The sequence below is a fragment of the Lathamus discolor genome, chromosome 3 (assembly GCF_037157495.1).
Source record: "Lathamus discolor isolate bLatDis1 chromosome 3, bLatDis1.hap1, whole genome shotgun sequence".
Taxonomy (NCBI): domain Eukaryota; kingdom Metazoa; phylum Chordata; class Aves; order Psittaciformes; family Psittacidae; genus Lathamus; species Lathamus discolor.
Window position 1 is genome coordinate 105342693 of NC_088886.1, and position 24398 is coordinate 105367090.

The 24398-nt window shown below is 38.2% G+C and overlaps 1 protein-coding gene across 1 annotated transcript in view; it reads right to left on the minus strand.

Moving 5' to 3' along the window:
* The window catches only part of CTNNA3 (catenin alpha 3), a 505620-nt gene that overhangs the window by 371032 nt on the left and 110190 nt on the right, over positions 1–24398 (minus strand). Inside the window, exon 8 of the mRNA XM_065670947.1 lies at positions 19361–19564. Within this exon, the coding sequence (XP_065527019.1) occupies positions 19361–19564 (204 nt within the window). The remainder of the gene's footprint in view (positions 1–19360; positions 19565–24398) is intronic.

Below are 24398 nucleotides of genomic sequence, written 5' to 3' on the forward strand. Positions count from 1 at the left end.
CATCAAAACCACAGCACAATTACAACGACAACAAAAAATATAACCAGAACTGTATTTTAACAAAAATATTGAGTTTGTTTTTCAAAGAATGTTTATAAGACACTACAATATACATGGGTGTCATGCAACACAGACAATAATGAAAAGTACAGCATGAAATACTAAATACGTACCATGCTTCTTAAACAATATGACTCCCTCTGTCCCTCATCTCCCCTAATTTTTACCAGATGCTACATAGCTGTGTTTTTATATCCAGAGAGCTGAGTTTAACTCCTCGATAGAAGATGATATCCTGGCTCCGTTAAAATCAGTTGAAGTTCATCCATTGGCTTTAGAGCATTTGACCTTTTAAAGTAGTTGTATTTTTGTACTTTCTCACAATGAAACCATATATTGATTTAAGAACTTAAATTTTATGTGTCACTGAGAAATGGCTATCAGGAGCCTCATTGACCAGAGCCTCCTTCACTTTCACCGTATCAAAAAGGAGAATCAAAAATCCACTAAAATCAAAGTATGCCTTACTGCAACATAATTTTGAAAAGGTGAAAAACCTGAGCCATTGGGTAGAAGAAACTAAAAAAATCAAAGTGTTAGCCAGCCAATCTCTCTCGTGCTCATCACATACCCTTCCTTTCCTACAAGCTTATTCTCAGGCTAAGAATTCTCAGTGGGGTTTTTTGAGATGCAGTAACTTTATAAAACTTCCTCAGGGTCCACAGAAATATTACATTCTTTCTCTGAAGTCTCCTCCAAGAGCTACTAGTCCCTAGCTTAGGGAAGTCCAGAAATTCCCCTCAGCTGAGCACGCTCAGCTGTTCTCAAAGGAAGTGCATTCTCCCTTCTTTCTGAAAAAGCTCCATCTGAACAAAGGCTACAGGGGCAAACAAGGAAAATAAGCAACTTTTCTTCCTGCCTCTGAGCCAAAATATAACATACAGTAATGTTCAGTAAAGAGTAAAAAATCAAATAACAAAAATCATATTATCAATCACATCATTCCAGAATATCAAAAGTCACATATCACAAATCATAGGTCAAAAGCATCACAATAACTTAAATTTTTCTTCTTTGTAGTTTTAGGAACTTCATACAATTTTCTAGGTTGCCTTATATATTACTTCAGTACAAACTAACAAGATAGTGAGAATTCATTAGCAACTGGTCAAGTGTAAACAGCCCATCAATCACTTTAATTTCCTTACTGTCAGCAATTCTATTTTCAACTCTGGAAAAAAATTGTGTTTTAAACTGTGATATATCTCACATAAAATAGTAACATTGGATAATACGTTTTTAGATTCTTAGGCTTATTGTGAAAAAGTCAGTTCGACACATAATGAAGTCATTCTTTCTCTATAACTACCAAACCCAAATGTAAGGGAGAACAAACTTGCTTCAGCTAGATCAGATGAACAGACTACAATCTATTCCAGAATAAATACATCAGTTTGCACTTGAAGCACCTGTAAAAATTCTGGAAGAATTGCAAAGCTGCTTCATGCCTTATATTTACACAATTTCTGCCCAATGAAAAGCAGTTAAATATTCTGGGTTTTTCTTATATTCCAGTCAGTTACTATATCCCAGTCAACCAGTTACTGTAAAAGGACCTTTCAGCTGATGACAGGAATCACATTAAAAGAATTACTATTAAAAGTAACAGTAGGTTAAAAGAGTAATGTTTAATATTACATATTATTTATTAGATTATTAAATATTATTTATTAGATATTAACGCTGGGAAATTACTGTGGATTTCTGCCATACAACCAAATTCTAGAAAGATTTTTCTGTTGTGGTTGGTTGCTTTTTTACAGTGTATGTCAACTTTCCTCAGAGAAACATGCTTATATGAGAAAACGGCTCACACATTACATTACACAAATGCAATTTTCTGGCTAAAGCTTTAATCTTGTACAGCAAAATTCCAATCTTCTACTTCTTGTACTTGAGTTCAAGACTATGAAAAGATTACAGGATATAAAATTGATAGGTAGATTCTAAAATACTATAGTTAGGTAAATATTTCTAACATATATATACATTTAGCGGGGGGGGGGGGGTGGAACCTGAAGATATGATAAGCTGAATTACTGTTCAATGTACTACATTCATGCAAACAGCTCATGAAGAAATAAGACTCTTAGTATGCTGTCGTGGTTTAAGTCCAGTCAGTAACTCAGAACCACATAGCCGCTCGCTTACTCCACCCTTTCATCCCCCCTGCTTCCGGAGGGATGGGGAGGAGAATCAGAAGAATGTAAGTCCCACAGGCTGAGATAAGAACAGTCCAGTAACTCAGGTATAACACAAACCACTGCTGCTACCACCAATGATAATAATGATAAGGGAAATAACAAGGGAAGAGAATACAACTGCTCACCACTTGCCGACCAATACCCAGCCCACCTCGGCAGTGATCTCGCCCTTCAGGGTAAATGCCCCCAGTTTATATACTGGGAATGACGTGCTGTGGTATGGAATACCTCTTTGGTCAGTTTGGGTCAAGTGTTCTCTCTCTGCTTCCTCCCAGCTTCCCCTCCTCCCTGGCAGAGCATGAGACTCAGAAAGCCCTTGGTCAGAGTAAACATTACTGAACAACAACTAAAAACATCGGCGTTATCAGCGCTGTTCCCAGGCTGAAAGTGAAAAACACAGCACTGCCGCAGCTACTAAGAAGGAGAAAAATGACTGCTACTGCTGAACCCAGGACATACGCACACAACTATTTATAGCTTCTCTGGACTATATCCAGCCTTCCCAAGATACTGAAGGCAAAATTGTAGAAGGGACAGATAACCTGGAAGTCTAACAGCCCCACCAGATTTCAGCCCAGCTCTAGTAACTGCATACGAAAAGCATTCACCATTACGATCCTACACTAATCTGGGGAACGGGGGTAAATTGTGGTAAGAAAATGAACAATGAAGACTGGGAATATTACCTGAATAAAGAGGCAAGCCAATAACCAGTGGGGCTAGAAGAGCCCTTGTGGACACTTTCTCCATTCTGACCATTCTGAAACAGCACAAATGTTCCTAGAGCTGCCCAATCAGATGTTTGTCTAACCAGTAGTCTTTAACTGTGTCCACAAAAAAATTGCTATTGTCTCCCACGGTAACTTCTTCCAGTGTTTACTTATCTATATGGTTGATTTTTTTAATCTTAACAATGCACAGATTTCACCTTTGGCCAATTACATTTGTCTTTCTCTTAACAGATACGGAGAATAACTTAACAACATACACCTTACGAAAACCTCTTCCATATTAGGGATCACTTGTACCTGTCATTTCAGCATGCAGATTTCATTTCACTTCTCCAAATTAATGAAAAAAAAGAATAAATAAATAAAAAAGGAGGGGATGTGTGATTTTATTGATCTATAAAATAATTCAAACTCTTACCACAACAGCATCATTCAAACTCTCAGTAAGTCCATTCTTCATTCTCTCATCCACCTTATTAATGAAAATATGTAATACACATGGACCCAGTCCAGTCCTTGCATAATCACACTTTACTAAACTATCTCAAGTTGACCCACAATAATATAAATAGTAATTCACTAAGAAAGTTATTTTTCAGTGAACTGTATTTTCCCTTAATACTAAGTTAACTATGCTTCTCAAGTTTGCTTATGAAAATGTCCTCCTCTCAGTGTGACACATTGTGCACAAAGTTAAATTACAGAATCACAGAATGGTTAGGGTTGGAAGGGACCTTTAAGATCATATGGTTCTAACCCCTCTGCCACATGCAGAGGCACCTTCCACTAGACCAGATTGTTTAAAGCCCCATCCAACCTGGCATTAAACACTTCCCATCCACAACTTCTCTGGACAACCTGTTCCAGTGTCTCATCACCACTCTCACAGTAAAGAACTTCTTCCTGATATCTAATTTAAATCTCCCCTCTGTCAGTTTAAAGCCATTCCCCCTTGTCCTATCACTACATGTCCTCGTAAAAAGTCCTTCTCCAGCTTTCTCATAGGCTCCCTTTAGGGAATGGAAGGCTGCTATAAGGCCTCCCTAGAGCCTTCTCTTCTCAAGGCTAAGCCCAACTCTCTCTGCCTGTCTTCTTAAGAGAGGTACTCCGACTCTCTGATCATCTTTGTGGCCCCCCTCTGGACTCGCTTGAGCAGGTCCTCATCCCTCTTTTGTTGCGGTGCCCAGAGCTGAATGAGTACTTCTTGTGGAGTCTCACAAGAGTGGAGCAGAGGAGCAGAATCACCTTCCTTGACCCGCTGGCCATGCTTCTTTTGATGCAGCCCAGCATACGGTTGACTTCACAGGTTGCAAGCCCAAACTTAGAGTTCATGTTGAGCTTCTTGTCAATCAACATCCCCAAGTCCTCCTCCTCAGGGCTGCTCTCAATCCATTCTCTACCCAGCCTGTATCTGTGCTTGGGGCTGCCCTGACCCAGGTGCAGGAGCTTGCAGTGGCCTTGTTGAAGTTCACAAGGTTTGAGCTGGCCCACTTCTCAGGCTTGTCAAGGTCCTTCTGGATGGCACTCCTTCCCTCCAGCATGTTAACCATACCACATAGCTTGGTGTCATCAGTAAACTTGCTGAGGCTGAGAGTGCACCCAATCCCACATTTATTACTGGAACAGGCAATTACTATTTCATACTTAACTACTGTGGATTTAAATTCACATCTTTAGTATCATGTTTCTTACTTTCTCATAGTATTTTTGACCAAATTACTTCCAGCACTCAGATTTCCAGCATTCTTCTTCACTATTAAAAGTCACTAGCTACTTCTTTCTTTTAACAGAGAAAAAAGGTCTTTGATGCTATACAAAAACTTGTTCGAGTGTGCCTTGACTTTTGCAACAGGATGTTTGTTATTTGGACAAAGGAGCAAACAGCCATTCTGACCTAGAAACCACATACAAAAATCATCTGGCCAACAATCAGACCTCACAGAACTGAGGAGAAGGTGTGACTTTCATAGACGGATAGCATCAATAGTTTCCCAGTACTCCTAGAGGAGCACTTGTACAAGGTTGTCCTAAGCATAGGTCTAGATCTCACAGCAATCCCCTGCAACTACTTTCAAATTCCTCCTCATTTACTTCCTCCTGTCACTGAAGATTCGCTCTCACCACCAGCCAGAGGGAATACCAAGGACAGAATAGTATTTCAACTGTTAGAAAGCAATAGATGATTTGAGATTTACAGGCTGGCCTATAGATCTATATCATAGACACACAAGAGACTCTTCACTACAATAGTTAAACTAGAGAATAAAAAAATGAGTTTCACTTTGAATTAGTGGCCAAAACAAAAATATAAAAACACTTCTGGTTATTTTTTTTTTAATCTATTTTAATTAAGTTATAATAACTATTTGGGTTTGTAGCAGTATTCCAGGGCACCTTTATCTAAATAAATGCTAGGCAAATAATTTAGTATCTGACCAAACATCACTTTTGCTCCAGGTATGGAAAATCCAAACTCTTTGACGATGTGTATGAATACACAGAAGTCTGAATTACATCACCAAATTCACCTCTGTCCTCACCAGCACTAAGAGTAGGACTGCATCCTCCCTTTGTTGCAAATCATAATCCTACTAATAAAATTTTACTTTTTTTTTTAAATACATGTTCAAAGGAATGTTATCTACTTCCCCCTTTAACCTCACCCTTGGAAACTGTCATCATGTAGCTCATACACAATCCACATGACATTCAATTACAGTGTGTTCCCGGAAAACCAGTTTCCTCAGCCTGACTAATCACATCTTTATTTTTCTTGTCTCAACCAAGATCCAGTTATAATCTACAGATACATGCAGAACATACACACTAGCTGAAAACACATTATACACTGAAACAAACCACTGAGACACAAAACCAGGTGAAAGGATGGAAGAGGCCTCTGCTGTTTCCAACAGTAAGAGCTGTTAACCTAAAAAGAGGTATTGGTGTATCCAAGAAACTGGCTCGTATTTCTTCATTAAAATAAGCATTATCTTTTGATGGGAGTGCAAACCAGAAAAACTCATGGAGGAAAACTTCCTTTAAGCTTTCTAAGGAGGAATTAGCTGCAAGAGCTAGTATGTGTTAAGAAGCTCTCTATTGAGAACCTCTCTATGGGTGCAACCTTAGGCTTAAGACACATATTAACAACAAAGCCATTAACACACACCTAGCCAAGAAAGGATGACAAGTCAGGCAGATGAGGGAGAAAATGAATGGGTCTTTCTGATTTCCCAGTGTAGTTCAATTTAATAGCTCACAGCCCACAAAAGGAGCAGTTCTGCTCAGCTAGCTCACTTTTGCACCCTCAGTTACACATTTCTGTTTCCCTGGGGATGTAGAAATCTGACCTGATTGAATATGGCCCTGAGGAGCCTAATTTGACTATGTAATGGGCCCTTCTTTGAGCAGGGAGTATTACCAGATGTCATATGTCCCTGATAACCTAGAATATTTTTATATGATTGTATTTTAACTAATAGCTCCAATTATTAAGTTGATATTCATGAAAGCTACAGAGACAAAATTTACAGAGACAAAATTAAGTAGTCAGAACGCTTACTACTTGCTTACAATTCTATCAAACATTTAAAATGGCACTGACAACATTTCAGACTAACTGGAAAACAAATATAAAAATTGAAGCACAAGATCAGAAGTCAGGAATACAGCTGACTGGATATTCTCCACAGGAATCTTTCTTCTACTGAATTTTGCCATTTTATCATAAGTAAAATTTCCCATGGAAATAGTGCAAGTACAACAGATCTTCTGACAAAAACATATGCCCTGCCAGCTCTGCAAAATGGTCTTGAAAGCAAAATCTGAAAGTTTCAGATCCACTGCTCCCAGTCAGCTCTGGGAAGAACTTGGAGATACCAGTCCCTAAGTAATCTTGCTCTAAAAGTCCCCTGTTTTTACAGCTCAGAGAGGCAGGTGTTCTGAGGATCGCAGTAACTAAGGAGCCAAAGAGTCTAAGAACCTGGAATCCTTATCTGGGGCTTATTCAGATTTTGCTTGCTCACTCACTCATACGCAACAGACAAGAAATAAAAGCTCAATTTTCTAGCCAATTGTAGCAAGGATCAAAAATATTATAAACTTGCATCCTTACAAAATGGCTACAAGCTATCATGTAGCATTTCACAATTCTTTACCTAGTCATTGTTTGGTTTCATTCAGTTCACACTTTCTATTGGAGCTTTGCAAAATTTTTATCTATTTCTCTTCCTTATTATTCCAAACAGTAGACTGGAAACACCATTACCAAACTGAAGTGGTTACTGCTTGTGTGCATATGGTCTCTCACATATACATTGTCCATTTGTGCATGTGCACAGTTAGTAAAGACATGTTAATAATACAGTGCTTTTGTTGTATTAAGAAAACAAAAAAAAGTACTAATCGAGTTCCCAGAGAAGACATTTACCCTGGGTTCCAGTTTTATTTTTCATTAACTGCTTCTAGGGTGTATGTAATTATTATGTTTCTTATTTTCACCTATTTATGTGGAGTTCGAATTGATGATTATTATTCATTTCTCCTGCAAAGAGCTAAACATATTCAGTAAAAGAACGGAGGGAGGAATTCCTTTACCAGTTGTCTTTTCAGACTAGTAATTCCTCCTCTATAATATTAAGGTTTTGAAAAAATTAGAAACATCACTGCTTGATAGAAAAGATAACCTTAAATTATTCCTCAGTACAGCCCCTTTTAAAGAGGTGGCTCATCCTTCTTCTCCATCTTCATTTTTCTTTTTTTTTTTTTGCTGCTGATAATGAAACAATGTTCAAAAATAATTGGAATAATCTAGGATAGCAAAGATTTTCCAGTACATAGAGTAATTAGATGACTCTATTAGATTATTAGTAATATGTTACTAAGCATTGCAGCTGTCTGACTTGAAACATTTGTTTTTTCAGAAACAGAAAGAAAACATGCCAGTTGGCATCAGAGCCTTAGAAAACAACCACGAGAAGCAGTTGAAGCAGTTCTTGAGGAAAGCTGATCTTGAAAAGACCTTTTTTTTTTTTTTTTAGTATGATGTTGGGGGTTACTTAAGAAAAATGAGAGTAGCGCATCAGACAAACAACAACTGGAAATTAATCCACTGAAATGAAAGTTAAAATAAAAAGTAAGTGCCAATAAATGTTGTTTAGGACCACAAAGAAAGATCTGGTTTTATTCTTTAAGCCATGTTTCAATTTTCTTTTCAGAAAGAAGATGGAAATGTGGAATTTGGATTTAGATCCCCAATATCTTTTAAATCACTGTTTTAAGATCTGGCTGAATAGTAAAAACAAAGCGTTAGAATGTTTTATGATATAGTACTGATTTCATTAAAAGAGATCATGAGATGTTTCACATAAAACTCCACTGTTCATTCCTCATTTAAAAAAAAAAAACAAACCAAAACAATAGAAGTTAGGAAAGAAATTAAATTGAAAAGCCAGTTGAGAACTATGCAGATATCTCCATTTCTATCAAAGAGAAACACCCCTGGTTTTAGAAATTAAGAACTGCAGCATCTCACAGGTTAGTGGTGTTCCAGTAAACTACATCTGAGGAACTACAAGAAAAAGCATTTGCTTTTTACCATGGAGTAGACCTTAACACTCTCGCTGATGAAATTCATAGGGACAGCCTTTAATCAACCACTTCCCAAATAATTTTTACAAGGAATTCAAAGTGCCATTTTAACTTTTATTTTATAACTGGCACAGAACTTACCTTAGTAACTACTCATCCTTTTACCACCCCAAGATTGCCAGAGATTATTTAAATTAAACAAACTTTCTTTTTACTACTTTATGTAATTTCTTGTCCTACCTTCATTACCAGAGTATCTTTTTATCTTCCATTAACAAATAATGAGACTTACTTTACATTAAAAGAAACTGGCAGGGAGATCCAGGAAGTTGCACAGAGTCTGGAATTTATTCAAATGTTTACAAGCTGCATATTGAAGTCAGCAGGGACGTCTAGAGATCATCCAGTTCAACCCACTTTTCAAAGCACAGTCAAATACAACCGATTTTGTTTAGGGTTTGGAAGGGGGAACTCCACAACTTCTCTGGGAAACCTGTTCCAGTGTCCTTCCACTCTCACATAAAAAAAAGAAGTTTCTTCTTAACTTGGCTAGGGATGTTAAGGATAACAAGGAAGGTATTCTATAGGTACGTAGTGAATAAAAAACAGACTAGGGACGATGTAGGCCCCCTCCAGAAGCTATTGGGAGAACTGGCTACACAGGATTTGGAGAAGGCTGAGGTTCTGAATGACTTCTTCGCCTCGGTCCTCACTGACAAATACTCTGACCACACCACCCAAGTCTTGGAAGGCAGATGCAGGGACTGTGAGAATGAAGACCTTGGGCCCACTGTGGGAGAAGATCTGGTTCGAGACCATCTTAAAAATCTGAACGTGCACAAGTCCGTGAGACCTGATGGAATCCATCCGTGGGTCCTGAAAGAGCTGGTGAACGAAGTTGCTAAGCCACTGGCCATCATATTTGAAAAACCATGGCAGTCAGGTGAAGTTCCCAATGACTGGAAAAAGGGAAATACAACCCTCATTTTCAAGAAGGGGAAAATGGAAGACCCGGGGAATTACAGACCAGTCAGTCTCACCTCTGTGCCTGGCAAAATCTTGGAGCACATTCTCCTGGACAGCATGCTAAGGCACATGAAAAACAACAAGGTGCTTGGTGGCAGCCAGCATGGCTTCACTAAGGGGAAATCCTGCCTGACCAATTTCGTGGCCTTCTATGAGGGGGCTATGGAACTGATGGACAGGGGTAGAGCAGTTGATGTCATCTACCTGGACTTGTGCAAAGCGTTTGACACTGTCCCACACAACATCCTTCTCTCTAAATAGGAGAGACATCAATTTGATAAGTGGACCAGTCAGTGGATAAAGAACTGGCTGGATGGCCGCACACAAAGAGTTGTAGTCAATGGCTCAATGTCCAGCTGGAGACCAGTAATGAGTGGTGTCCCTCAGAGATCGGTGTCAGGACCGGTCTTGTTTAACATCTTTGTCGCTGACATGGACAGTGGGATTGAGTGTGCCCTCAGCAAGTTTGCCGATGACACCAAGCTGTGTGGTCCGGTTGATACGCTGGAGGGAAGGGATGCCATCCAGAGGGACCCTGACATGCTTATGAGGTGGGCTGATGTCAACCTCATGAAGTTTAACCATGGCAAGTACAAGGTCCTACACCTGGGTCAGAGCAATCCCAGGCACAGCTACAGGTTGGGCAGAGAAGAGATTCAGAGCGGCCCTGCAGAGAAGGACTTGGGGGTGCTGGTCGATGAGAAAATGAACATGGGCCGGCTTCAGTGTGCGCTCGCAGCCCAGAAAGCCAACCGTATCCTGGGCTGCATCAAAAGAAGCGTGACCAGCAGGTCAAAGGAGGTGATCCTGCCCCTCTACTCTGCTCTTGTGAGACCTCACCTGGAGTATTGTGTGCAGTTCTGGTGTCCTCAACATAAAAAGGACATGGAACTGCTAGAACAAGTCCAGAGGAGGGCCACGAGGATGATCAGGGGACTGGAGCACCTCCCATATGAAGATAGGTTGAGGAAGTTGGGGCTGTTCAGCCTGGAGAAGAGAAGGGTGCGTGGAGACCTCATAGCAGCCTTCCAGTATCTGAAGGGGGCCTATAGGGATGCTGGGGAGGGACTCTTTGTCAGGGACTGTAGTGATAGGACAAGGGGTAATGGGTTAACTTAAACAGGGGAAGTTTAGATTGGATATAAGGAAGAAGTTCTTTACTGTACGGGTGGTGAGGCACTGGAACAGGTTGCCCAGGGAGGCTGTGAATGCTCCATCCCTGGCAGTGTTCAAGGCCAGGTTGGACAGAGCCTTGGGTGGCACAGTTTAGTGTAAGGTGTCCCTGCCCACAGCAGGAGGGTTGGAACTAGATGATCTTGAGGTCCTTTCCGACCCTAACTGTTCTATGATTCTATGATTATTAAAGTGCAATTTCCTGTATTTCCATTTGTGCCCATTGCTTCTTGTCCTGTCACTAGGAATCCCTCAGGCATGGCTAGCTTTGTGTTCCTTACTCATTCCCATCAGGTATTTGTAAGCATTGGTAAGATCCCCCTGGAGCCTTCTCTTCTCCAGGCTGAACAACCTCTCAGCTACTTCTTGTGTGGTCAACATCCCAAATCCTTAATCAGCTTCATAGCCCTCCACTGGACTCTGTTCAGTATATCTGTGTCTCCTTTGTACTGGAGAGCTCAGCACTGGACTCCAGATGCGTCTCACCAGAGTTCAGTAAAGGCAAAGGATCGCCCCCTTGACCTGATTTTCCTAATGGAGTGAATGAGCCTGCTGGCCTTTGCTGCTAGCTCATGGCCAGTTCAGTGCAGGGCCACCTAGTCTCTCCCTTTGTTGAACTTCATGAAGTTCCTTGCCAGCCATTTTCTCCTGCCCGTTAAGGTCTCTCAAAAGGGCAGTACAGCCAGCTGGTGCACCAGCCATTTCTCTGAGATCTGTACTAGCTGCAAGCTTGCTGACAGCACTTGCTCCCATCATCTAAGGCATTAATGGGTTAAAATAGCACTGGACCGAGTACTGACCCTAGGGATATATGCTAGCTATTTGCCTTCAGCTGGACTTTGTGCTGCTGATCCCAAGCTTTTGAGCACAGCACTTCAGCCAATTTTCAGTCAGTCCACCTCACGGTCAATTTATCTACTCCATACTTCTTCAGTTTGTTATGGGAGACAGTGGCAGAATTCTGACTAAAGTTAAGTTAAACAACATCCAGCATGTTATCACAGTGAACACATGTTTGAAGATTGCATAGATAAGAGATTTGGGGTATTGAGGTTACATACTTAGCCATTAAGAGAAGAATTTAAGAAATTCTGGATTTGTTTAGAAAAAAAGTAATCCTTTCATTAAAACATTAGATTTGGTTTTCATTTGTCTGCAATATCAATATTCTATTAACAGTTTCTAAACTACCAATAATCAATCTTAATGAGAATTGTTACATAAACAAGCAGTAAATACCTTTCAATCTAAAACAGAATGCAACTTAGAAATGCACTCAAACAACAAAATCAGCTGTCCTATAAAAAGGATAAAAAAACAATATAAATGCATTCTGAAACACCAGACTTCAACAGTATTCCTAGAAATGCTATGCGAATATTCAGAAAATTATCAGTCTTTAAAACTCCTCAGAAAGTAGGAAACTGGTCAGGAAAAACCTCACATAATGGCAACCATTATCCATTAACGGTTACAAAAGAAAAAAAAAAAGTCTTGTAAATTAAAGTTAGGTAGACATTGAGTTAACAAATACCTTAATATTTATTTGTAATGCATGTTTATAGCCATCATCAAGGATTGATTTCACCTTGGGAGAGAGGAAATGCTACTTTATTGAAGGTTCCCTGAAAAAAAATATTCTTCAACACCCCAATATATTTTCAGTACTGTAAGGTGTACCAAATACAAATTACTGACTATTGTACTGAATCGTATTCTACAAACCCATGACTCACTCATCATGCTACATTACTTCAATGCAATCCTTCAGTTAAGATCCGATTAATCCTGAAATAGCTTCGCTCAAAAGCACTAAATGAAAAACAGGGCTTAAGAATAGAAAATCTTTCATTATCTTTATCTAGCTCATGCGCATGAATTTCAGTTCATTGTATGTGCTGTAAGACCACCTATAATCAGGTAAACTTAACTGCAGCTTATTTTTCCACTGTAAATCTATTTGGGGAATTCACAAGACTATTTCTGTCTTCTAAGCACACTAAAAATCTTCTTCCTGAGCAGTTCATATCTAATTTCCCTATAAAACTGTTTGACAAAAGTTGACATTTAGAAAAATAACTTTCAATTACACATGCTGCATACAAAATGTATGAAGAGACACTGCAGCGATGTTCAAAGTCAACTGAACTAAGTAATCAGCCAATGTCAACAACAGAATTATGAAAACTGCATATTTTCCTGCATAAATGCCAGCATAATGTGCAATATGGGCCAACTTTACTGAAATAAATCTTTTTTTCTGAAAAAAATATTTGATAAAATCATTTAAAAAAACCTGAATAAGAAAAATCTGAGTGGCACCTGCCACCACATACCACACACTGAAATTTTTATCATTTATATTTTGCTATACCTGACTTCCAAAATTCTCTGGAACAGCAGGTTTTTTAAATGTTTGTGAAGTGGACACTGAAGTATGAACATTTGAGTCCATTCTTTTTACAAAAAGACATGAACAGAAGCCCTGTTTATTGATGGTCCTAGATAGAAATATAGAAAAAAGGGATTTCAGGAAGTCATTTGGTTAAAAAAACACTTGCATGAATAACCAACAGTTTTTCTGCTCTTGAAGACTTTAACACAGAATTTCTTCAAACTCCCTGATTAGTCTAGTCTGCCAAGTTTGGGCTCAGTTCTTCAACCAGAAAGCAGTTACACAGAACTTTTCAAGACACATTTGAGTGAAAGAAAGTGGAAGTAACCAAAAAAAGACAAGTCAGACAGTGCCCTAGTCTTTGCTCCCCAGACATCACTGGCGCACTCCTAGACTTCACTAGCAATAATGTGGAGCATTCAAATACTGAAGCATATTACTGAACAAATAATGTAACTCTTAACGAGTTGCTGTAATCTTCAGCTGCACCATATGTGATTGTTCAGAATAATTTACATTATATGGAGGAAGTTAGAGACACATCAAGCTAAACAGATAAAGGTACAAAGCTGCATATGAAAATGCATTTCTTCAGTCATAGCTCTTATATTCTTTAAATAATGAGCTGAATTATCAATTTTACAGATTCACAATATCATGTAGCCACACAGACAATTTCACTGGAAGCTACAATCCACATTTTGGAGCTATGAAAAAAGGTATACACACCTTAGCAGAACTGGCTAGAATGTCCTTCTAGAAGTTTCACCATCATCATCAACAAAGGACAAACAATGTGAAAATGGTAAACCACACATATTCAGACACGCAGCAATATATGATCTGTTGACTGGTTGTAGCAATTTTGATCTCTTTAGACAAAATTTCAATACACAACATCATAGCAGCTTTCCATACAAGAGTGAAGAGTAGCTGGTAGGTATTGAGATGCGAAGGTTTAAGTTTTTGAGTCATGGAAAATGTATCCATGAAGGAAATTATACATTCCAAATATATTTTCAGCATGCTATTAAAAAAAAAATCATATTAGACTGCTCACTACACCCCCTACTCCAAAATATAAATGCAAATTAGCCCCAAATTAATGAAACTTTAAAAGTGCCAAAAAATGTTTTCTGAAATAGCCTGTGTTCTCCAAAGCCTGTCTGAGAGGAACACGTTAGGTGAACACTTATGTGAATGAAGAACATAAACTTTATGGTAAATTAGCGGAAACCAAGTGTCTGGAGCTTTTTCACAACTTAAGTTATCTAATTCATGCAATGTGAATTTTCTCTGGCAAGACATACCATTTCATGCCCTAATTTTTATTTATGGAGTACCACTCTTTTCACATACATATTACTGACTACTAGTAATCCACTTTTCTGCAGCTATAGGACACAGATAATTAAGGGAAAATAGCCCCAAGAGATACAAATAACTAATAAAAACAAACAGGCCATTCTTTAAATTGAAAATATGGAACATTCCCTTTTTAACCTGAATAAAATTATTCCTTCAATCTGAAATTACTCTTTTGGCAGAATTCTTGTAATTTTCAGAACTACCAGAAATGTTCCCCTGAGTACTGAAATAAAAATTCCACTGCTCAGAGCAAGATTAAGTAGCTTAAATGCAAGACACACTGCACCACTGTGACGATAAACCAAAGTGTCTTGTCTTCCCTCTACCCAGGGAAGCATTAAAAGACTTCATCAGGAAACCATAAAGTACAAGTAACGTGAAGTTTGAGATATTTGTATTCTTGATGCATCTATATGTCCTTCCACTCTAAAAGAGTAAGAATCGCAATAAAATACCACACAGAACATTATCAATCACAGGTAGTCTCTGCGTAGAGACAGGGGGTCTGACCTTAAGCTGTTGTTCAAGAGTTTTCAATACAGGAGTAAAGCAAGGCACGAGCACTCCACAGGGCTCAAATTTATGAGCTGACAAAGGAAAGGCCCAGACCATGCTTGTTTTTATTGATAAACAAAAAATCCTGGTTTTCCATTCACTTTCTGGTTTTAAATTTTCAATCTTTGAAAAGATCATTAAGAATACTGGTTTTATACATATATTTTCTAGTCTCGATGTTTCAGATGTTCCTTTGAAACTATTTTTAAAGATAAAAATCTTAAAAAAATTGAAACTTTCAAAGTAAAATGTTTGAAAACAACAACGAAAATGCAGACTGTTTAACTGACATTATTTGACCCAAAAAAACTTAGGTAATTTTAGCATAAACCCAATTAATAAACAGAAGGCTTTGAAATACATGAAAGAATGAAATTACAACTTAACAAAAAAGGCATAAAGTATACTGGCCCAAAATGCATAATACTGTGTGTGCATACCTACCCAAATCCAACCAATATGTGGAAGAAGCTGAGAAACTACTAAAGCTCAATTATCATGAAACAGCATTCTAAAAGTAATGAAACTTTAATTCAATTTCAGCTATTCAATTCAGCTATCACACCATCAGCATATATGACCTTTCTTTACCAACCTTTTTTCAGCCTTGCCTGAACAATCTAGCCAGTTTTCATTTTATTAAAATCCAAAGGTGGGTGCAGAATAATTATTCAGACATATACCTTTAATGAAGGCAGAGAAAGCAGTGCCTGCAATCATCCTAATTGCTGCTCACAACAGCCACTTTAACCCACATTCAATTGCAACTCTATTATCACTTTTGATCACCCAGAGAAATGCAAACTCCTGTTATGTCTGGGAGTAAAAGCAGACAGAGACCTCAAAAAACATGGAGTTAGTATCACTACACTCCAACGTACTCAATAACTTTAAAGGATGAGTAGAGACAAGACAAAAGCTTGTCATTAGGAAAATGCAAGTGCCTATTATTAGAACAAAATGACTGCTCCTATGAATACATTTCTATCCACACACTGTAGTTTGATTCTGCTGTTGATAATCTATCCAAATTTACAGCAGTAATTCTGTTATTTGATGTGCTGAAATACAAACAGATCCCTTAACAATGTATGTCTGTGAGTAAAATTCAGAGAGGATAACAACAGTACATGAAGGATTCTGAAATACCAGAAGAAAAATTGCTGCGTTTCAGAAGAATTGTAAATATATTTGCAATTTACTGTATGTCTGAATTACTTTGTGAACAGAAATACTTAAAGCTTCTTGGAGACAGAGGGTGGAGGGGGTCCTTATTAGTGTAGAGAACATTTTGCTTAACTTTGAATTACACCAGCTGTCTGTGATATAGCCTCTGTGAAAAGCAACTACTTACTTAAAGGCAGGATCTGCTGAAAAGATATTTCTCCCAGCTTCCAGTAAAAACTAAATTTCATCACTAGCACCAACAGGCCCTTGATTTCACTTGATATCTTTCAGGCTCACTAGAAATTTTGAGAAAAAAATAATAGGAACCACAAAAGCTACATTCCTTGTACTGTTTCAAATAGTCAGGGTTAAATCGTAAGTTCCTGTACATTTGTTTAGGCACTGAGGACTAGTTTCGAAAACAAAGATGATGCAGAAATTCAACAGAATTCAGGCGCTCAAGTCCTCAACGATGATCCTGTTCAAGCTAAACACTTAAAAGGCAGGCCGCACCCACCATCAGCATTCAGACCCAGGGACTTCAGAGACAAAACTGAATGTTACCAGTGTCAGCACAGCTCATAAAGCTCCCTGGCAAACCAGCTTCCAGAGAAGGATTTGCAGAGGTGGCACAAACCCTGTGTGTCTCTGAAGCCATATGGCTCCTGTCAGCAACGCTCAGGGAGAAACCTTAAGAAGAGTAATCAAAACAATATACCAGCAAGAAATGACAGACAGAAATCCAGGGGGAAAAAAAAAAAAAAAAAAAAAGTCTTCCAAGCAGCTGACAAGTACAGCTCAAGTGACTGAAAACAAATCAATTGACAGTGGGTAGGCTAAGTTTTGTGAACCATACACCATCAGGACAAAGGCAGGAGCAAAAGCATGCTCCTGGTGGATAGTGAGCAACTTTCTTACAGTCAAGCAGAGCTACAGAGCTTCTATGCCTTACTCTGCCATGGGGTACATCATGAGAACATTCAACATAAGCTCACATGGAGTTTTATGTAGACAGTGCAACTGCTTCTGGAGTTGCAAGGTTCCAAGGAGAGGAACAGAATCACAATGTAGTCCTTAAATTGTACTATGCTAACAAATGTCTGGCATAATTGTAATAGCTCATTCAACTCACAGTCATAGCTTATTGAAGTTATTAAATAGAAGCCCTCAGAAAACAGTCATAAGTCAGCACTGTCTCCTGGATCCATCATCTATTCTTCAGTGAGTTAGAGTTGTGGAATAAAGTAACTTGACACCTGATAACCTTCTCATTGAAAAACTTACCAATCTGGTCTCAGTAACAGCCATAAACTATTCTTGGTGAGTTTTTCCACTGAAATATTAATTGTATAAGCAGATAAAGAACACTAAAAGCTACTAAATGCTTTAAATTCATTCCTGTCATTTAACCCTACTTGAATACCTCCTACCTTTAAATCGTCTCTATTTCCTCTTTTCTGCTTCCCTCCTCATCTATGTCACCTTGTGCAGACACTTTCCCTTTCTGCCACATTTAAAAAACTGCTTCCTGACTTGAGGAAGTTGAGGGGGTTATGTATTCCTCTTTTTCCCTTAGTCTGCACTATGTAACCCTAAAACAGTGGTTATTTCTCAAATAGAAAAGATAATCACAATTTTGTTTCAAGAGTCTAAGAATTTAAGACCATTTGACTTAACACTCATGAAGTTTTACTTTAAGACCATCGAGTGCAACCATTAAAGGTTGATGCCCTACCTTATTAAACTTTCAGCCATGTAACAGCAAACCTCATCCACCCTAGAGCAGATACTGCAATAGACAACTGCTGCAAGAAGGCGTCAAAGACCAACTTTCCAAGCTAATCAGACCTAAAGAAATCTCACATAGCAAATCCCCTCGAAAAGCACCACAGAAAGGTTTAAGAATTGTGTTGCATTCAACAGAAGCTGCAGCTAAATTTTGAGTAAAATATGACAGCATCTTTATTTGGCATAGGGACTGAAAGAGGAACTTGAATTCACAGAAAATGAAATCAGCTGCGAATTCCACCTGCCCCCTGACAAATAAAGAGAAAATACACAAGAGTACAGTATCTGCAAAATGAAAAAACATCTGACACGCACAGATTATCTTAGTCCCTACACTTCTTTATTCTAATGACAATAGGATAAGACAAAGAAAACAGTCTTATTAGAACAGCTTCAGACTGCGTTAACTAGTATGACTTGAAGAAAACAGAGGAATTTCTGCTTCCTAAAACCAACAGCTGTATCATATAATTATCCTCTCAAGTGTTTGAGGAACCATCTTGAGGTATCTCAAGATAAGAACAATATGTGTACAAAAAAATGTTTCCAGAGGAAAAAATTTATATTAACACTGTGTAACCATGTTAATATTATCCGTGTCTCCACTACTTTACTGCCAGACGTAGGTGCCAAATCCACTCTATAACAGTTATTTTTAAAATATAATCAAACTTTAATCCTTTTAGAAAATTCACAGATTAATTGGCCTGTAAAAATGACAGACAACCAAATTTCTGGGTTTACCAAGCAGTCCCAGATTTCTAATTTATCAATGACGTCATTTTTACACTTGTAACTTGGTGCTCTTACACAGACCAAATCTCTACTACAAATCTCTACACTCTACTTTAAAATGATACTAACAGTCTACTTAAATTTTAGCACATTACTATTTAAATTGTTGCATCCTACACAAATAGAGATTACATTTTAAAACTGTAGTCTAGAAAGTGACATTACAAAGACACTCTCGCCCAGCATACGATGGATTACATCTGTTCTTACTAGTGACTGCTCACAATAAGTATAAATTAACCTAAACAAGTACCTTGTACCTATAATGCAATATTTTCCACAGATTGTGTGATATAACATGATTCATACTCATTCTGGGGATATGTATTTAGCTTTTGCTTAGATTTATGCAGAAAAATGTTCCCTTCAGCCTTTTAAAGAGCATGTTGAGAAACGATGGTTAAACTCTAATTTACACTAATTATAGGTTAAATTCTAATGTATGCTAAAGTAGGCTTTGAAACAGACATTAAAACAAAAAAAAAAATAAAAAAAGTCTGGTTACCTACATTGTTTATGTATTCAGAAAGCAGGTCTTGGAGAGCTTGGCGGATAGCATTGCATTCAGCAATGATGCGTTCTCGATGAAAATCACGCGTGCAGGAAGAATCAGCTAGCAAAGCCGCTCCACTGATAATAGCTTCCAGACGTTTCTCTAGCGATGGCCTTATTTTCTCTTCATTCACTACAAGAGGATCCAGGATAATTAAATTCTGGAAAATATGAGGAGTACAGGTAAGAAAAGTCAGCCCAATTAAGTTGCCACATTTTATTTTTTTTTTTTTACCTGCATAAACACAGAATCATAGAATGGTTAGGCCTGGAAAGGACCTTAAGATCACCTAGTTCCTACCCCCTGCCATTCCACTACATCAGGTTGCTCAAAGCCCTATCCAACTTGGCCTTAAAGACTGCCAAGGATGGAACTACAGTGATTTTATGCTTTCTAGTCTTGCAACTAGACATTTCTGCTTGAAATACTTAAATTACCTTTGACCATGGCAAATTCCGTTTTCCTTACTGGGGCTATGCATACAAGTCATCTGCAGACAAAGCCAAGTTCTTTCTGCCATTAAGATCCCACTAGTTCTAAGCCAATATCCATGTTATCAAATCCCACTGGCCTGGATCCAGTGCTAAGATGGCCACAGAGCTTTCAAGCTGGAGCTGGTTCATAGCATCTCACAGAACAAGTAGAACAAGATCACATCTACCTGCAGAGGCCATGTTGATATTTTCTGACTATAACTGCCTTGTCTTTGAATCCTTCCTCTGATTCCTGTTTTTGCTGCATGAGATTCAAGATTTTCATCCTCACCTTCAGTCTCTCCTACACCTGTATCTAAGCATTTCTTCTACAAGATATTTCACCTCTGGAAACAAAAATGGTATTTGTCTACCTTTATAAATATGCATGCATTCTTACCACTGCAGTATCTCTTTGGTCTATCAGTATTTACAACATCCTACTCTACAATGAAAAGCTATCAACCCCATTTTACAAGCAAAGAAATGAGGCCCAGACTGCCAGGTTCATTGCCATACAGAAGGTATATCTTAAAATACGCAACTGTGTGACGTCCTCCCAGTTTCTCAACCAGTATTGTTTCTCCTCTTCAAGTGTTGACCCTGCGGCTGTAAAAAAAAAAAAAAAAAGGTATTTCTTCTTTCAAACTCTTTCCTGTGTCTGTCCATGCTTGTTGAGGGTCATCTGTCTTCTTTATTCTCCCATATAATGGGCCTGTTTTGTATACTTACTTAGTCAATTCTTAAAAAAGATATGTATCTTATACTAAGCTTGTAATGTCTATATACAATTGCAACACTGTGGATGAGTTTACTACCCAGTAACATTCCATGTTTTATCCAAGTATCTCAGGCCAGACTATCAGCTTTGTTTGAAAGAAAGGTTCAACATCCCCAAAATTTAGTCTTCTAGAGATCAGGAGGGCCTCTTTATTTAACACAAAACCAGCAGTGCTAGCTTACAACCAAGAATGTTAAATCATATTACATGAGCAGTCTAGTTCTGCTGATTTTTAGTCTGACAGAATCCCACAGTGACAGAAAGTCTTGGGTGCTACCTTTAAGAGACTGAATATGGGCAAAGATCAAACTAGTAGCTGTTGTTCAACAATTATTTTTTTTTCAAAGGACATAGGTATAAGTGTCCTTTAGCTTTTCACTACCTAGGGTAAACAAAAGCCATCTGCCACTCTGGCATGATAAATTAATTACATTTATGTGTCAAGCAAATTGTCTAAAGAAAAAGAAGTGATATTTTCATGAAATGTGAAAGTAAGTATATTTAACCTTCAGCATTTCAAGAAATTTAAACTAGTAATTTTTAATCTAACTGAACATCTGAAACAGTGTCATTACTGTCAAGACCACCCAGCCTATATTCCATTCATATCCATTCATCTATTAAATCCATATGTGGTTCCAAGCTTTCAGAGAAAATATTAAACAGACAAACTATGCCATATACCCTTAAGTGGAATTTAGGTCAGGTAAATCAGAACTTATCTGTGTTATCCAGTATGTACCAGACTACTTTTAAGCTGGAGAATTTTAATTGCATTTTTAATTTAATGTCACAATTTCGGGTACTTTCTAGCTTAGGCAATTCCAAGAGCCTTAAGTGTTCTATCAGAACATCATAAGATAAAAGCTTCAAAAGCTAGGAAAAAGGACTTCAGTTACCTTGAAATTTTCTTGTTTATTATTAACATGCTCTTACACACTAGGTACGATTTAGGGAAAGGAAGACTTTGTTACATTTCCAATCCTCACATGTCTTCTGAAATGTACAAGAATTGTTTTGAGACAGCTGGGTGATTCTACAAAAAAACTAGAGAAAAATCAGACTTCATAATCTGAGTATTTCCAAAGGAAACCAGTGCTGGTTCTTTCTGCATTACTGTGCCCTTCAAATGGAAGCTTCTATTTCCCAACTTGAAAGCTCAGTGTAGGTTTCTAAACATTCCACCTCCACTACTGCTCCACTGTTTTGAAGTCCTCCATCACATTTAAAGCGTTTGAGATTTAAGTAGTTTCAGCACTTTGGCCCCATACTTACTACCTATTAACACACATACTGGAACATAAAATATATTTGTTGGAGCAAGTCCAGAGGAGTGCCGTGAGGATGATCAGGGGACTGGAGCACCTCTCATATGAAGACAGGCTGAGGAAGTTAGGGCTGTTCAGCCTGGAGAAGAGAAGGGTGCGTGGAGACCTCATAGCAGCCTTCCAGTATCTGAAGGGGGCCTACAAGGAAGCCAGGGAAGGACTCTTCATCAGGGACTGTAGTGATAGGGCAAGGGCTAATGGGTTTAAACTTAAACAGAGAAAGTTCAAGTTGGATATAATGAAGAAGTTCTTTAATGTGAGGGCGGTGAGGCACTGGAACAGGCTGCCCAAAGAAGTGGTAAATGCTCCATCCCTGGCAGTATTCAAGACCAGGCTGGACAGAGCCTTCGGCAACAGGGTATCCTTCGGCCTGAGGTATCCCTGCCCATGGCAGAAGGGTTGGAACTAGATGACCTTAAGGTCCTTCCCAACCCAAACCATTTTGTGATTCTATGAAATAAAATTAGTGGTCAATGAGCCTTCTTAAACAACTTCTGTAAAACCTTCTGTGGCCTGAAGTTCTAGGATTATGTTATGCTTTGTACCAGAAACTGGGACTACATGAACTCTAGCCCTCAAATTTCTATCGATAATGACTAGAAAGAAAAGGTACTAGTGAAATTCTGTCTGTCTCCACATTTCCCACATTGAATTTTGGAATTTTCATACTTCTGCAATGATACTGCTAGTACAATTTTCTGTCGTCTATATTATGAGACTATAAAAAGTCTAAAACTAAGTTATAGACTTGTTTCAGCAACTGACAGGATAGACCTTTAAAAGGTTTATGAGTCTGTGTCAGGTGTTTATGTGCACCTAGCAGATGCAACCATAGATTAAAGTATTAAGCATGTACTTTCAAACTCCCGGATTTTCTCAAACCAATGGTCACCTATCCAGATACACATAATATACTGAAAAGGAGTTCATATGCAAGCAGAAGGGAAAGAGCATAAATATTTTAAAGATGAAAAGCACAGCTATTTGTATATCCATAAAAGCAACATACTAACCCCCTACTTGTATCTCTTGATTATTTCTTAATTGAAAGATATAAAAAAATATGTTGATCATGGAAACATTAATCTCACATGCAACTTTGAAACCAAAGCCAAACTGAGATGGAACAATAATTTTCTCAGTCACAAAGACAAAAACAAAGGAAACAGGTGGTCTACTGCCTCCATCTTCTTTTGTGGAAGTAGAGAAGTTGGAGCCAGTTAAGAACTACTCGGTAGTTACAAAAAATTCAACTTCTGTACTCTTCAGGACAGAGAAGAAAAGCTGAAATTTTGTCAGTACCTGACAGACCCTGCCATTAAGGCTAAAATCCAAAGAAAAGAAAAGGTGCTTCGATAGAATAAAGATGGCTTGCTCTTCTACTCTGAAACATCTCCATATACCCTAACCTCTTGCTGGCTGTGGATGAAGCCAGACTGCCTCTCCCACGTAGCAGCACAGAAAGCCATTTTGCTTTAGTGGGCAAATTCTTAATTATCAATGCCTAGAGTCAGGTCTGATATGAGCAGTAATACACATCTTCATGTTGTCATGAGAAGCCTTCATTTTATGTAATACTTCCACAGAAGAAAGGAGATGTACTTGAAGATACTTTTCTAGAAGGGTGAAGGTAGTGAGGTACCATTTTTTTTCCACAAAGATAGTTTAGTGATACATTAAGAGGATTAATATCAGGCATCCATTTTTGCCTCATTTCTTCTCTTTGTGGAGCTTTCTTACAACAGTAAGATTATGGGTGAGTGTAAAGAAAAACTGCACCCAACTTACCTGGAGGCAAGCTAAGTTACTACATGTCTCAAATACAATATGCATTGCATGAAATTATGGAAATATGGTAAATGAATTCTTTGCACAGAAAAGCTAAGAAGTGCCATGAAAGACTGAAATGCAGCTGAAATTAACCCCTTTCAGCTGTCACCTCTCTAAGAAAGAATGCATAACTTTAAAAGTATAATCAAAATGGTCCTCAGTAGTAGGGCCTTCATTACGTTGGCTATATCCAAAGCCACAGCAAAATTAAAAATAAGTTCTGACTAGCATATTGATACAGATCTGTAAAACTGCACGAAAACTAGTCATTAATGTTTAAATACTTATATTTTAAATATATTTATATAAAAAATAACTTATTACACCCAATAGACAGTTTTAAACTAATCTTATACATAAAAGACTCAGACTCATCCACAATGTTCTAAGAATAACAAAGGAAGGTATTTTAAGATATAGTAATTTTCTAGAGGTCAGGACATTCATTCCTGATCTGGAAGACAGCTTTATTCATGGTAGAGATTCTGTCTCCCTGATTCACATTACAGTCCTTAATACCAAAGTGGTCTGTGCACCTCACCTCTACTGGAGTTCTGCCACTTGGTTACTATTTATTGGAGC